The following is a 17147-nucleotide window of genomic DNA, read 5'->3' as shown; positions in this document are numbered from 1 at the left end:
CTAAAATGCATGGAGAAAATCCCCTGCAGCATATTTTAGTTTTTTTTTTTTTTTTTAATCATTCTATCTTACCTTGTATTGAACAGGAACACCCTCACCACACTGCTTCTCCTCTGACTTCTGAACTCAGTGATGTTCTGAATATCAACCTTTAAAGCAATGTCTTTGCAAATAGGTGATCTGTATCAGTTGTAATGTAAGGGTATCAAATATTTTAAGCACTATGACTCTAACTTTATTCACTAGATTTATTAATTTGTAGGATGACAAATTCTTTCTTTCTTCGTGATAAAGTACCTGGTGAGTTTGGTGAAGTCAGGACACATTTTACAGGTCACATACATGTATTAGCTTTTAACTCCTCTAGATCTGTAGATATTTCCTCCAGTGCTGTGCTCTTAAGGGTTCTGTCCTTGGTGGCAACTCTTACAGATACCGGGTATAATTTCCAAAAGTCTTTGACATTTAAAATTTTGACTGGTTATGTAGCATTTCTCCAGGATGTGTTTGAAGGCAGATTGTCCCATATATTTTCTGATCAGCATTTTCCATCTCCTGTAACACAAGAATAGAGTGTCTAACATAAGAATGCTTTTTAAATTTCTATTTATATATTTTCATGTCATCTTCTTTTTATTTATTTATTGTATGTTCCTTTTAAAGATCCAAGTACAAATCCAGCCTATTCAGAAGAAAGATTGGCTCATGAAGCTTTGCAATTAGAGAAGCGCTTGAGCTTGCTGTCCCATACAAGTCGCCAGGGCAGTGGAGGTGAGAAGTGTCTTTAATTAAATAAAGATAAATAGTGTTCCCTTCCTTTCTGGGCTTTAGGAATGACCATGTGTATATAATTATAAGATGGTGAGCTTAAAAGAAAAATAATAGAGTGATGGTCAAGATGTTTCATTTATGCTGCTGTTGCAGTCTGAGTTTTGGATCAAACGGTATTAATACAAGAAAATCTTTTAATATGCTGAATCCTGCTGAAACTCTTCATGTGTAACTTCAAATGAACTGCCTGTGACAAGTTTGGTATCTGATTAAGTATTTGACTCATGCCAGCCTGTGAGAGGAACTGACTTGTGTAGTTCACACATCAGGCTTACAGCAGATATCTGTAGTAAATCTGAGGAATCCTGCGCTTTAGTTCTGTGTTACTTTTCTTTTTCTGGTGGTATCTGTGCATGTCCTTTCTGGAGTTATTTATGTATCAGAGAAGAACTGGTGTCTAGCACTAGATTTGTAAAAGGGCCTGTGCCCTGAACTGCCATTTGAATTGCTTAATAACAAAAGTTATATTCTCAAAACATCTGCTTTGCTCTTGACTCTAAAGTCTACAAGCCTAAAAATGGCTGGCGAAGGACATCAAGAGCTTAGTTATTTGGTTCTACACATGTCTATGGTTACTTTGGTCCTGATTTTTAGTCACTGCTGAGTAAAGTGGTTTGTGACTGAATACCACTGACACTTCTTTGAATATATCTACTAGATTGATGTACAACAAATGAAACTGGATAGTGAAGCATGCATGCTGTTTAACCCAGTCACTCTGGTTAGGTAACATGTGGCCAAACTTCATGTACATTCTCTGCTTGAGATTTACTTGAATTTTTGCCACCATTTTCCTAATGATATTATAATCCTCAGAGAATGAGGAATCAAAACAAGCTTTTTCATATACTATTATTTGAGTTTTGCACTGGAAAATTAAACATTTGTGTTTGTGGAAAATTACAATAACAAGAACATGGGAGGGCATTTGCCTGAATCTGGACATCTAGGTTCTGCCACTGCCTTGTGTTGTAGGAGCTCTGTGTTGTAGTTTCAGCTAGTCTGTGGGAGAGCTTCCCTTCCAAAGTTTCAAAGTACCTAAAATAGTAGACTAGGAGATGTAATTTCAAATAAACTATTTTTTTTTTCAATTAAAAGGTATTTTTTTTTGTCAGAAGATTAACTGTTTTATTTAGCAGGTATTTTTCTTCAGGTATCGGGCATACTGCTGAGAACTACACCAATGTTTTTTGTAATTCATGCCTTCTGTCTAGGTGGCAGCATAATGTCATCTTGGGAGTTACATTTGTGTAGGGGTCACAAGCTATTGTCAAGCAGTGGACACTGGGGGAAAAGAAAGGTTAGATTTCATGGAATAAACATTATTATTTTGTGATAGTACATAACAAGAATTACTTCATGCAGAGTATGAAAATTGTTCTAAACATTTCCCCCTAAACTGAAAATAGAAATAGTTTAGCAGCACCTGAAGCTTATGCTGTGTTTTGTGGTGGACCCCTTACATATCTTCCTCATTTGGTAACTTTTTGCCCAAGATTTAAAATTAAGTAAAATTAATACCAACACAGTGATCCTGGTGTTGGCTTTTGCCGTATTTGTCTTAATAAAATAGGTTTAATTACGAATGAAGAAAATAACTTTGTTGCAGGAGGGTGTTGCTGTTTTGTGTGTGTTTGAAAATGTCCATAAAAGTGCCCTTTTATGCCAATGTTTATTTTTTTTTTCTTTTATCTTCTGTTGTGGATAGCTGTAGATAGCTGTAATTGTGTCCTTGCAAGTATCAAGGGGAAAAAAAATATTGCAATGTATGCATAAATTAATCATGGGAGATCTTTTACTATGTAGATTTGTAATCATTGTCATAATGGTAGTATTGGCATTTTTATTTGTGGCTATGATGTATTATTGCCTTTTGGTATGGATATTATGGAGAAGTACGGTGTAGGGAGACATGAGTGGACAGGACAGTCTTAAGTTTGATTTTATTCTTGCTGTCTCTAACATGCACTTTGTCATTCAGGTAAGATTTAAGTAGAGGGGGAAAAAAAAGTATGAGTAACCATTTGGTTGATTCGGATAAAATAGAAATATTGGAATTTCTTCTGTATAGTGTTGGGTTACAGTGACTAGTTGTTTTTCAGAACACCCTCTGCTGTTCTGAGAATATGGGCCTTTATGACTATGGCCTGTGCGGTAAGAGGAGTGTCTAAAATAAAGCCAAATAACTGTATAGGAGTAAAATATGTTTGAAAAGGGGGGAACTGGGTGCAACAACTCTAAAAATGTAGCCCTGAATGCAGTGTATTCCACAATGTGCTAGGGTTATGGTAAGCTAACATACTATTGCATTTTATTTTTCCAGTGGGGATAGGAATTATTACAGGAATCCTGGCGTTCTGACAGAACTTTCCCTTACAAAGCAGACAGAATTTTAGGGTCCTTTCTGTGCATACTCGTTCTGCTGTCAGTCTCTCCATTGTATTTTAAACATGGGTTGATCCGTTTTCTTCTTTTCTAGGAGATGATAGAAGTCTTTCAAGCTCGTCTTCAGACACCAGCCACTCGGATGTTAGTGTTGGGAGCAGATTGACAATTTGGCCTGAACAATCTTCAGCCAGCACCTCACAAGAGAGTCATGGACTGGCAGCTGCAAAGGGCATTCATCTCGGGGAAGAAAAGACCCTTCCAGAAGGGGCACGTGGCATCACAAAACCACCTCCGAAGCCCCTCCGATCCAGACAGCTGCAGGAAATAGGTCGTCAGAGTTCTTCTGACAGTGGAATAGCTACTGGTAGTCACTCCTCTTACTCTGGAAGCTTCTCTTCCTATGCTGGGAGCTTGGACATTTGCCACGGTGATGAGTTTGGATCGTTGCTAAGCCTGCCATTGAACTTTCCTTCAGATCAGAATTTATGTACTTGTCCTCACAGTGAGCCTCAGAGAGGTGCGGGATCAGAGTATCAGATTCCCAGCTCTCTCAGACATATTTATGACACACCCAGGAGTTTGTTACAGGCAGCTGCTAAAGATGTGCAACCGAAGAGTGCAGATTCCACGCTACCCAAGGACCAGACCCTGCCACCTCATGGTGCTAGTGACCCGAAACTGCTACTACCACGCCTAGAAGCACAGAGGGCGGCTGAGCACAGCCAGGACCGAGGGAGGCCTTCATCCTTACTCCCAGAAAGCACCAAGGACTCAAGTGATGAGACACATGTGGATTTTGTTTCGAGGTGGTCAGATACAAAGCCACAAGGACAGGTGTCAGACTCCAAAAGTAGTGAGTTGGCACCACCTAGTGGAGTCTCAGCTGACCCCTATGACACTTGTAGCCCCCACCTTGGGATGACAAGAGCTCTTTTTTCCGCTTGTCCAATCTGTGGTGGACTAAAGGTAAATACCTAACACTGAGCAGATGCTAACAAGCCTTAATGATAGAGCATGATTAATTTAAAATGGCTTAACTTGCAAGTCATAAATATTATTATTTCCTTTATAATTGTAATAGGCATTTACTTTTGTGTCGTTTATGCTCAAGTTCAGAGGCTTAGTACACAAGTTCCTCAAAATCTGTGCCTGATCAAGAAAACACTGAATAATATAGGCCATCAATCATTGCTTTTAAATTGGCCAGTTTTGTCTTTGAGTGTATGTGAGTGGCTTGTGGTGACAGAGATGGAAGCGTTACAGGCACACCAGAGGGCTGAATTTGTCATATAGTAACAATAATTTAGTATGGAGGTCATTGATCTGTCTTGCTGCTGGCACTTCAAAAGAGGAAAGAAGGGAGGCTAAATAGCATGTTCTACTCTTAAGGATGGCCATGGTGCATATTTTTATTTGTTAATGTTTCTCTTTTCTTTATTAATGTAGTTTGTGAGCATATCTTGCACAAGAAAAAGCCAGATTAGTGAAGCTTCTTACTGGGGAAAGAGAAGATAGCCCAGTTAGTGTGGCACTCCATAACAGATCACCAAATCCATTATGGTATTTATAACCAGCCTCTGACAGATATTTTGAGGAGGTATACAAAACCAGACAGTGTTCTTGCAGGGAAAGTTATTTTTGATCACCAGTCACAGAAAAACTTAAAACCTGAAGCATGAAAATTCATATACCTTTCTAAACACGTTTTTATCTCTATCACTATCTGTTACTGTGACTTTGTTCCCAAAAGTTTTCTGAATCCTGTTAAATTCTTAAATTCTTGGCTTTTTATGACAGTAAGCTTTATACATTGCATGAAGAAAATATTTATGTTTTTATCCATTCTGGAGAATACTTTTTTCTTTTTTGATAAACAAAAAGAAGATAAATCTGTGTTGGTGAGCTCTTGAAGTGCTGGTAAAGTCAGAGGAGTAAAGTCAGGGAGTGCTCAAATTGGGAATGCGTGAAGTAAGGATTCAGCAAGAGAGACCTCTGTATGAGGAATTAAGTACTGCTGTTGAAGTGTATACTTCTTAATTCGTCATGTGGGTTTACATAAATCACTGCTGTGAGAAGGATTTGAGTGTAGAGTAAGTTAAAAAAGAAATTAAAAGATTATAAACTTTAGGGGCTGTTTTCTTCTCATGTGGTGTTTCATGTATTTGCATCATTGGCTGTTTGTGCATATGAAACCTAGAACATCCTTCGTGCCTGAGGTGCTTCTGCGGTTCTGTAACAGCAGTGTGAGAGCACCTAGGACATCTCTTTGTTGTGTACTTGTGGCCTTTGGGAGGAAGGGAAATGCTGGTGTAGGAGGCGGAGATTGTGTCTGTGCTGCTTTTTAGGATCAGTGTTCTTCCGAGGCCATCCAAGCCAGCCATCTGCAAGCCCTCCAGCCTAATTTTGAAAGCTTGGCTGGATGCAAGGGCCTGAGACTCAGCCTCCCACTTCTGCTCTTCCTGCAGTGCGGGCGGTGAGGTGCTCCCTGGTGCTCAGGCTCCAACTTGGCTTTGTTGGAGGCAGCAAGGAAAGAACCAGTTGGGCTAGGGATAGCTTATATGGTCTAAATCTTTATGGGTGCTCTGAATTGTCAGTTTAGAGATGATTTTATCTATGCTTTCCCTGGACATCTGTGGCAGACAGGCAGTTGAAAGTAAGCATTCTGTGACATACAAACCCATTACTTTTATTTGTGTGTGTATATATATATATATATTTATTTAAATGTGTGTATATGTATAAAAATATATATATTATTGTGAAGGGCTGTCAGGTTTCACAGTGACTCTAACAGCCCTAATAATATCAGTTGGCAAGAATCTCAGGAATAGTCACTAAGCAAATTTAGTGACAGAGAAACGCTCGTGCAACACTTCTACTAACTCTTGTTTTAGCATCATATGCACTTTTTTTTTTTTCCTTACCCAGTTGAAAGTATTTGGGAAAGAATTTATATTAAATTGAATGATTGATGGATTTATTTTTACTTTGGAAAGAAAAAATAACCTTTTGATACATTGTCAAGTTATTTCTAGCAGTATTTAATGGGTACTGTGTTTGGCTTTTCTCATGGCAAATGCATTGAAAGCAGAAATCCATTGCTGTAACTAAAAAATAATTCTTATTTCTCATGCTCTGAACAGAATTTAATTGAGATACAGTTAGGGCCAAAAGGAGTTGATTTATGAATTAATGAAGACATCAGGTTTTCACATTTACTCGAGTTGATGTTCAAAAGGCTTTAGTGTGCCAGTGTTTGGAGTGCCTTTGCAATTTCAGCTTCAGCTGTTAATTAAATTGTGTTGATGGTTTTTTAAATGTCTCCTGTTTCGAGTGAGTGGGTGGCCTGAAGAGAGGAAAGCCTACAGCAGTAATAATGCATGGAAGCATTTATTTTCTGCCCTGTATGAAAACGTTGGCAAATGAAAGCTAGATTTGGGGATGTTGTCTTTGTGTTGGAGTTCAGCATGTGAAGAGCTGGAGACAGGGTGCAGGATGAAGACGTGCACACGGGGAAGGGCTGGCAGCGTTCGGGATGGAGACTGACTAGGTTAAGAGCCACCTGCTCCCCTAATGACATGGTTGATGAGGAGCACAGGGAGAACATACTCTGGGAGAGCGCCGGGGTTTAAACAAAACAGGGGAAGGAAGCCTTTCTGTTTGACTCTGGGTGAAGAATAGAACCAGCATGAATAAAACCACTAAATATTGCTTCTTTAATTTCTATATTGTATTTCACATTAGACACTGGGGATTAATAAGCAAGCATGTAGGGTGATTTGCTTTCTATTTTATGTTATTGTAGTGTGCACAAGATGTTCCTCATTATAAACTTCTCAAGGTGTGCCTTTGCTATGTAATTTTTGCCTAGGTGATTTCAGTGCTATAGATTAATGCAGAGATGAATTGTGTGTATTGTAAGAATATTTTAAGTTCAGAATGTTGAATTGTTGTGGGATTTCTAAGTAAGGTGTAGAGATTTATTATTAGACTTAATTTTCAGCTACTTAGCTGATACTAATTTGAGGAATGGCATTATACTGTAAGTTTGTTGCTCTGTAACTTCATTTGATGCTGTAGTTTGAGAAACTGTCAACGTTTTTTTTATAGGGTGTCTTTTTTTACACCACCACTGTTTGTAAATTTCTGAAAAATAAAATTCTTTTCCAACTGGTTTTGTCCTTTTCCATCTGACAAGTATTGCTTTTATTTTTGCTTTGCTTTTTTGTCCCCTGACCTTCATCTTCTTGCGATTTGAATTAATATGGATTGACTCTGGCTTTCTCTTCGTACTGCTTAGTGCTGGACTCAAATCACTGTTGGCAGCTCAAAATGTGTCTATCAGTAGGAATTACTTTTATGTATTTCTGGTTCACATAAACTCATACCTACGTTAGTTCTTACATCTGTAGAAACACAGGCTCAATTGCAGCTTTGGTAGTTAACTTGCCACCATAGAGGATAAAAGAAAGCATCGTTTGTATGTGTCTGTTGTCATCAGTCCTGTACTGGCACTCAGCCACCTATTTTAGTTGATCATTTAAAAATACCAAAGCCTCCTTGGTGACAATGGTCCCAGACTAGGAGCAGATCCACCAAAGCCCTCTATGGGGGCCCTACATACTATTTGCGTGGTTCCTGCTGCCACAGTAACTGTGTGTCTCAGACTTTGAATCGCCTGGCGTATCTGTAGCAAGCTGAAACACAGGGATGCTGTGGCCACCATGCACAAAGGAGTTTTGGGACTCTGTCAGGTAGCAGGCTCACAGCTCTGAGTGGCTGAGAACCTCTCCCTACACAGCACAGGGAGACCTGGTACCTGCCTTGGGGGGCTGTGGGGGCATTGCTTATGTGGGGAGTTGCTTCGATTAGCTGATACGAAAGTCATCTCTGTTAGTCTGCGCTGTAGAAACTGCTTTATTTTGCACTGTAACTTTTAAGAGAGGGCATGCGCATGTCTGTGCTGTGATCATCACTTCATGCAAGGTCCCTGCAGAGCTTCTTAAACAAATGCAACCTTCTTTGAGTGCACAGTCTCTGGGTAGGTGTAGGGCTGCCGTGCATGTGTCTGTTTCCATCATGCTCTGCACGGAGATGATGCCTAGAGAAGCCCAGGCCTGCTTTGTGGTCTTGGCTGGCCTCACTTACCAAGGTCACGCGAAGCCTGTAACTGGGTTGGGAATATGGCTTCTGTCTTCCAAATCCTGTACACAGCCGCAGACATGGATTTTGCTGGTGCTTCACTGTAGACACTACTTCTGGAAGGGGTGGAAGAGAAGGCCTGTAAGGTGTAAGCTCCTGTGGTAGGACTCAGGATACAGCAGCTGCAGCCTACACTGTCACACTCATGTAACAGCAAATATTTTCCTTTTTTTTTTTTTTTTTGTTCTTTTTTAGCTTTTAATCGGGTACTTTTCTAAAGCAGTATTAAAATAAAGGAAGCACAGTAGATCACTATATATAACTTCATTGTAGCAACTTTCTCCTGTTGGAGCCATTACCTTTTTCCCCATGAGGCTTGAACATTTTGTTTATTTCCTTATTTTTTTCTTAAAACATAGGAACATGATTATTAGTAGCTACACGCCTTTTGCATTTCTTTTCAAAGGTTTTATTATTATTGTTATTTTCTATTACTGATGTGTGATGCCGTAACATCCTATGCTTCCTCCCACCTTCCAAAAAGCTCCAGGCTGTCTAAAGCCTCAGTTGAGAAGGATGCATTTGTCATCAGTGGTGCTATTCCTACTTGTCTTTCTGTTTTAATCTCAGAGCTCTGGGCAGTTAGGCAACACACTCACTGTTAAAACTATAAAAGGAACAGTTCACACCTCAGAGGAATCTGGAAGTCAGTAGAAGTAGGTATGATCTCAGTAATGATGTTTGTGAGGTCTCTTATGCTTTGGTGACCCCTAATTATGGGTACTGTTGGCTTTTGGTATGAATTAGAGAGTTTGCATTTGTGCTTTCTTCTTAAGTTTTAATTCCACTTGTTTTTCTTTAAGTTGTGACTGTTATACTTAAATCTGCAGTGAGGTGCATCTGCCATAACGTGGGTCACCTCTTAATGAGGTAACTGTATGCATTGGACAATGATTTGACAAATATTTTTATTACAGTTATTGTAAAAGGCTCTAAAACTTTTGCTGTAAACTAGTGTTATTTTCTGCTTTTCATAGATTTAAAGAAATCTTTAAAAACAGTCATTTCCCCACAACATTTTTTTGAAATAGAAGAAATCCATGATCACTGCTGTCCTTGACAATAAAATGCAGTCACTTTTAGAACTGGTTTTCTGCTCTGACAATGCTGCATACAGCATTCATGTTATTTTATACAGCATGACATGCTGCATACAGCACCATGAAAACCAAAGATTGGAGGAAAAATACATTTTCCAGTTGAAACTGGCAGAGGAAAGAGCACAAAAGATGTGAGGGGAGTGTCAGGCTCAGAGCTTTTGTTTTGTTTTCCCTTTTCTGGTTTTGGCCAGGACCCCAGGTATGCCACGGAGTTAGCAGCCTTCATCTTACCAAAGTGCTGTTGGGTCTGCTTGTGCACTGTTTTGAGATGTTCCTTATTAGCAGTTCATAGGGGAAGGGTGATGATTTATTTATTTTTTTTTCTTGTACAAAATAACGGCAATAAAACAATACTATAACACTTATTGGCATCAGGCTTCACTCCCAAATAACCCAGAGACCAAGCTTCCTTTTTGCTTTGCTCTTGCTGATAAAGGCTTATTTAGATGACCTTTAGATATTTTATTTTATTTATTTATTTTTTTTTTTTAGAATAGAAATTTCTATTTTAGAATAGAAATTGTCATGTAGATGTCTTTCCTTAAGAAGGTCACTTAATGGGTACAGCTCTGGATTTGAGATATCACAGTGAAATAGAAGATGTATGCACCCTACAACAATTGTGCAGATTGCTTTTGCCACTTACCTCTTATCTAACAAATTACACTGGAGATACTCTCCATCTCATCTATCACAAAAGAATCTCCAGCATTTGTACTAGGAGCAAAGATTCAAATCTGAATTCAGAATAGCAAGAATTCAGCTCTTAGCACTTCTTGGGATCAGGCCTTAAAGTGAAACAGACACCCTGTGGTCTGCAGTGGGAAAGGAGGTACCTGCCAGACAAGCACTGGTAAGTGAAATGACATTAATAATCTCAAGAGAAGCGAGCATCTTCTCTACATGCTTGGAATGTAGACAACATAGCTCAGCAGAACTCATTCTTCTGTACCAAACAGAAATGTTGCTGGATTGCTTTTCTGTCAGAGAGCCACCGAAGAGACTGATAAAACCACAGTGTTGACCTTTCATACCCATCAGAATGAACAAATGGGAAAATCTACTTCTTCCCCTAAATACAATTGAGCTGGATAACAGCTTTCATTATTACTACAGCTGATGACTACTTCTTCCTCTGTTGGGAGCAATAGCTTATCTGAAGAGAGAGAGAAAGAAATGTTTTGAAGGAGGAGGAATCTGACAATGAAAGCTGGAAAAAATTACTCCTTTTGGAATGTAGGATTTGCAGGGTTTTTGTTTTTGATCCAGTTGTAGAGAGACTCATCAAATTGCTGGGAATGTGGCCAAAATGGAAAAGTGGAAGGTTTTTTTTTCCCTCTTGTTATTTCTCTCTCTTTCTTTTTCTTTCTCACATACATCCATTTATTTCTGGAAAAAGTCTAGAGAATCCTCTAAAATGTTAGCAGACATTTTCCATCTTCATTTTCTAAAAGGCGAACGTAGAATTCACCTGTGGAGGCAGATACTACAAAAAGATTGGGAGAGGGTGGATTAAATTGCACCATACTCAGAGGGAAATGAATAGCTCCAGTGTCAGCCCCAGACTGATTCCTAGGTTTGATTCCCAAGCACTTCATTTCCTTCTGTAATGTTGTAAAAAAGTAAAAAATCTCAGTTACTGACTTGCATTTTTGTAAATTGATTGTAATTTTTGTTATTGTTATATTTCTAAGATCATGGATTGAAGAAGGCTAAGCAGAAAATACTGTGCTTTGATTAAAAGTTACTGATACTAAAGTAATTGCGTGGCACAGAGAAGGAATGGGTGAGTGTCAGCTGGATTGCACTCATTCAGATGGCATGTCTGAAGGCTTGACAGCAACTCACTGCCAGTAGATGGGAGGAGTGCAAATAGATGCTCAGTATGTGTAGGGCCTTTCCTACCAACTCTTTTTCACAGAGCCACTTAAAACTGGAAGTGTGGAAATTAAAAGGATGAATGTGTTCTGACAAAATTGCACTTACATTCTTCCATGATCCGTGACAATGCATACAAGGGGAATTAGTTTGGGGAATTTAGGATGCCCCGTACACTAAATACTTCATGATATCTGTGGAAATACTGTCAAGTGGGCTGATGATATCCTATAACACAGGATATAACGCAGGCTGGGCAGAGAATGGATTGAGAGCAGCCCAGAGGAGAAGGACCTCGGGGTGTTGGTTGATGAGAGTGCAACATGAGCCAGCAATGTGCGCTTGCAGCCCAGAAAGCCAGCCGTGTCCTGGGCTGCATCAAAAGCAGCATGGCCAGCAGGGTGAAGGAGAAGATTGTTCCCCTCTGCTCTGCTCTTGTCAGACCCTACCTGGAGCCCTGTGTTCAGCTCTGGGGCCTCCAGCACAAGAAGGACATGGATGCATTAGAACAAGTCCAGAGGAGGGCCACAAGAAGGATCAAGGTGCTGGAACACCTCTCCTATAAAGACAGGCCAAGAGAGTTGGGGGTGTTCAGCATGGAGGAGAGAAGGCTTCGGAGAGACCTTACAGCGGCCTTCCTGAACCTGAAGGGGGCTACAGGAAAGCTGGGGAGGGACTCTTTGTCAGGGGGTGCAGTGATGAGACATGGGGGAATGGCTTTAAACTAAAATAGGGGAGATTTACATTAGATGTTAGGAGGAAGTTCTTCACTCAGAGGGTGGTGAGGCCCTGGAACACACTGCCCAGAGAAGTTGTGGATGCCCCATTCCTGGAAGTGCTGAAGGCCAGGCTGGATGGGGCTTTGGGCAGCCTGGGCTGGTTGGAGGTGTCCGTGCCCATGGCAGGGGGGTGAGAACTAGATGATCGTTAAGGTCCCTTCCAACCCAAACCATTCTTTGATATAGATTTGTAGTACTCAGATTAGATCCATAAACTATCTGTCATGTAGAGGTTGTGATATGAGTAAATTCTTACTGTTTCTAACAGAAATGTTCAACCCTATACCAAGCAATGCTACTTGGCTCATAAAGAGCAAATAATGTTTTCTAATATTGGCTTAGCAAATTTTAATAACATGGTAATGACAAATGGGCAATGTGATTTTCGCGTTGGTTAGCAAAATGATAGCAGTTGTGCCAACAAACCTTCTGAAGATAACATTATTACCTGCTCCACAAAAAAATTGACTATTACCACTGCCAAAAAAAAAAAAAAAAAAAAGCACTGAAATGAATTTGAAGAATGAATCATTGGAGTATATATGATCATAACAGAAGGATTACTTTCCTTAGGGAGAACAGATAGAAAATGTGGGTAAACCATTCTAGTATAGGAAGAGAAACAATACGTACCCCAAAAGCTTTCAAAAGGGACTGTTTTAAAGTTGCCTTGCAATTTCATGTATTGCTTTATTATCATAGTTGCAAACACTTCTGCTGAAAGGACAGGGGATGTGCCCACAGGAGTAAAGAAAGGCAGTTCTTCAAAATTCCACGTAGCAGAGACTAGACAGCTGGGGTCTATTGTTCTGGACCTCAGGAAATACAGAAGAAATCCATCCTAAAGTTTGGTGTTTTGCCCTGCCTGGCTTAATGTTTGATGTATTTTATGAACTTGGTAGCTATGCTGTAAAGCCAGTGGTCTAAGGCAAACTCCTGGTAGGAATTTGTGATGGTGAAGTGCAGATGACAGTGTTTTGGGTTTTCTCTCACTTTGACAGGAGGGAAATTCCGGGGTGTGCAAGAGAGATGAGAAATTTGAGATTTATACTGATCTAGAAATTTTGCATTGTGGTCTTATGGTGGCTCTGACACCTTCAGTCTGTGAATCTGTACCTGGATAATATTTGCTTGCCAAGGCTACTGTCAGGATTGATCAGATGCTGTTTCTACAGTGCTTTGAATATGGACAATTCTATCTGAGTGCTAAATCTATTATTAAATCTGATGTTTTCCAGGCTGCAGTGAGAGAGCCAGAAAGTTGTTTGCCTTTCATGTGAACTGTGAACAGAGAAGGAACTCATTAATAAGAGTTACTAAAGAAGAAAATCAACCTGCCAAGATGGAGCAGCTGCTCTACATTTTTTTTTTTTTTTGACATGCTGGAAAGTCTATCACTAATTTTAATAACTTCAAGAAATAGTTCAAAGCCATTTTCTAGTAAATGAGAAAGATCAGAGTAGTGGCACCGAATATATTATCTCCACAGAAAATTTTTGTGTGACATAGAACTTGAAGAATGGGGTCTTTCAAGAACTGCAGAATTACTGGGAAGAAGTTATTAATGCAGGAACCTTTGCACTCAGTGGATTTAGAGTCTGAGGACATGGCTGTTGAAAATCAATTCTTTATAAACATGGGATTAACTAGAGGGTTGAGGTATTTTTTTTAGCATTTAGAAAGGTCTAAGATATCAAGAACATGCTCGAGAACAGGACTAAAGTTCAAGCAAAGTTGCAACAACAGAAGAAAAGAAAAACATAAAAGCTGGCAACATCCTTATCCAATCAAGAATTTCTGTGTTCTGGAGAAATTTGTCTTTTCAGAATCCAGAGACGTATGCCCTTAAATGACTATGGAGAAGCATATTGCATTTTTTTAAAAAATTTATTATTATTATTATTATTATTATTATTATTATTATTATTATTATTATTATTATTATTATTATTATTATTATTTTCTTTGAGGTCAAAAGCAGTTTTGCCTGACTAGGGAATAGCTAAAACTCCAATGTGTGAGAGCCACAGGGAACTTTTGGAGCAGTTCAAGGTGTCTGCAGCTGAGTATTTCAGCTAGTCAGCTTGACCCATCTTAGGTACGTAGATACTGACTGTTGAGTTTCTCTGGTGCTGGTTAAACTCAGATCTAAGCCAGAACTAAGCTGACACAACAAAACCTTAAAGTTACTGCAACTGAGCAAATCCTTTTACAGTGTAAAAAAAACCACTATTTACCCTACTTTTTACTAGTTGCACACAACCTTTCTGTACCATTCCTAAATGATGTTTTGGAGGGAGGGACTTCCCTGCATTCTGGCCGTTCTTGCTAGGATAATAACATCTTAAGTGTTGAAGGATCCCTTGAAAATCTTGAACTTGCTTCAGGGAGTAATCCTACCAACAGGCATAGGACAGAAGTATAGGAAAAATGTTATGTGGAGCAATTATCCATCCCATCTTCTTCAGCTACAGTGAAGTTTGGTGCATCAATGTCTGTGACAACACGCATTTTTTGTGCGTGTAAAAGTTAGGCTGAGCTTGCTGGGGTAGGCTGGGGCTATTAAGATCAAAACATGTGTTGGTTAATGTGATCCATGTGATAAATGACAGCCAGGATGGGGTGAGTGAATGCCAGAGTGCTATGTACAGATTCAAGGCTGCAGTAAAGCCTCTCTGTTGCTCCGCATTTATGCCTCCATTTGCTTTAGCTTTTATGTGCTTCCATGCTGCCTTTCCTAAACCAGGGCAGATGAAAGAAAGCGGTCCATGAGACCTTGTCTGATGCAGCACATTCCCACACGAGTCCAAAGGGTGGATGGAAAAGGGGCTTTGAAAGGGACTTTGTGCTCCTAAGTCTTGTCACATGAGGATATTGCGCTATTCGCAGCATAAACTGCAGCAGCCAGCTGTCAGTCAACTGAAATGACTGTTTCAACAGCTGGGAATCAGTGGGACATGAGCTCTGGCCGTGTTCCTCTCCCCTAGCCACATCCTTTGTAGTAGTTTGGATTCTGTGGAATCCTCTGCTAATTCAATGCTGATTGGAAGCAATTTTGAATGCACTAGAAATTTGAGACCGGAAAATATTAAGGAAATATAAACCTTTTCCAGAGCTGGTTTATTGCAAGGACAGAGAAATGTTAAGTGGGCTGTATCAGGGCTCGTAACTGTATACCTGAATCCTCTGCAGCACTGGCAAAACTTTTCCAGATGAAGTTTGCAAATTCAACTCGTTCCTTGAGACTGAAAGTTAAGCAGAACACATGTGCTATGGAGATAACTGCTATAGAAAGCTTTGGAAAGCTACAGAAATAATTATACCTAATAATTTATAGCAGTGCTTTCCGATGTAGGAAAAGCCTGTGAGCAGCCCCCATGCATAGTTAAGTATCTGTATCCTTTGAAGCTGTGCAGTTTAATTATAGTTTCATTACCTTTGACAAACCATAATTTCAGTGATGGCTGGGCTTGTCTTAATCTTACTATTTTGAGCTTTCTCTCCCTTGTTTGTCCTTTTAGTTCCATCCATTTCTTTCTAGTGTTGATCACTGATTATCTTGTTAATCATTTTTCTGGCAGAAGTTGACTAACCTTAGCTACAAATGTGGGATTGCAATTGAAAAAGAAGGAAAATGAATGCAAAGATGGTATGCAAGGCTTTAATCTTTATTCTTCATAGGTTCATAATTAAGCCCACTCTAGTTCTCTCTTTGTGCGGAGCAGGATGCACAGGTTATAGCAAGGATTCTTTTCTTCATGTCTTTATGCGGAATGGGCTGGGAGGAAGGAATCAAATAGCTAGTTTAATGCAACTTGGCATGGTTCCTTTGCCTACAGAACAGGCCCAAGTGTATTTTTAGTGCAAGTACAAACTAAGCTCTCACTGCCGAACACTTTGAGGGAAGTGGAAGAAGCAGCAAAGCTTTCTTAGGGCAGTCCCTAGGTGAACATTTCAAAATCGTAATTACAGCTTAAAATAAACTTTCTCCATCTCTAAAAATCAGTAGACATAGGTTTAATTTGTCATAAATATTTGAGCTTTTACTTTGCTAGCTGTTGCAATATTTCCATATTTCAGCCCTTCTTTGTTTATTGTTTTTCACTGTAGCTGTGGTGGTATAGTTGAATCCATGAGTTCCCTTTATTTTCAAAAATTTCCATTTTCTTCAAGGACAGACGACTTGGTTTTACAGTCTTGTTGCAAGCAAAAAACTGTGTAAAAGGAAAACCTTCTGCATTTTTGTATAATATGTGGAATTAATTTCCTGCTAATCAGGAACTTCTTAACAAGCGTAGTTTTGGTGTGTTGGAATGCTTCTCAGTACAATTGCATAAGAACTATATGTATACATATTTGAAATACGTAAAATGTCTTATACATTTTTGGTTGAAGTCATCGCCATTCCTCATCAGAGAAGGAATGGTCCTGGGTCAAGAAATGAACAAATTATTAGCGCTTTTGTATTATACATCTCTTCCTGTGTAAATTTGCCATAAGGCACACTTTCCTAATTGAGAAGGCAAGAATATCTGAATCCCTTTGTGTGTGCAGGGGTGTGTATGCTAATGGCTGTCCTTTGCATTTACATGTATGTTCAGTTGCTTCAAGCTTCCTGCTAGGCAGTGCTTTCGTATTGACTTTTAAAATCTTGAAATGGGTTAGCATTCCTGCTGCAGCAGAGCTCATTTTTTTCTGGGATGTGCTATTGTAAGAAAATGTAGAAAAACACTTTCCGTTTGTCAAGCTGTCCACATTTCTCAGGTGTTTCTACACTACTGATATCCACAACGGTGGAACTGTTAATCTTGTGAACTTCAAAATACGAAAGAGATGGATTGTGTGAGGTGCTGCATCCTGTCTGTGTACACCCTGCCTCTTCTGTGTCTTTTACATACGGAGCATGAAGAATGGGGTTAGGAAACCAAACTGCTTATTATCTGAGCAGTAAAATCTGCTTTTACTTGGA

General features: G+C 39.4%; 1 protein-coding gene across 5 annotated transcripts in view; it reads left to right on the top strand.

Moving 5' to 3' along the window:
* The window catches only part of DOK7 (docking protein 7), a 65924-nt gene that overhangs the window by 22758 nt on the left and 26019 nt on the right, over positions 1 to 17147 (top strand). For 4 of the 5 annotated variants that reach the window (XM_027455599.3, XM_027455600.3, XM_021270001.4 and 1 more), the window contains 2 exons: positions 664 to 771; positions 3311 to 4185. In XM_027455599.3, the coding sequence (XP_027311400.2) occupies positions 664 to 771; positions 3311 to 4185 (983 nt within the window). Of the gene's footprint in view, positions 1 to 663; positions 772 to 3310; positions 4186 to 13416; positions 13999 to 17147 lie in introns of those variants that run through there. The other variant, XM_027455603.3, reaches the window with a different exon arrangement.

The sequence above is a fragment of the Anas platyrhynchos genome, chromosome 4 (assembly GCF_047663525.1).
Source record: "Anas platyrhynchos isolate ZD024472 breed Pekin duck chromosome 4, IASCAAS_PekinDuck_T2T, whole genome shotgun sequence".
NCBI classification, from domain to species: domain Eukaryota; kingdom Metazoa; phylum Chordata; class Aves; order Anseriformes; family Anatidae; genus Anas; species Anas platyrhynchos.
Note: the sequence above shows the minus strand (reverse complement) of the source record. Positions and strands in the feature narration are given on the sequence as shown.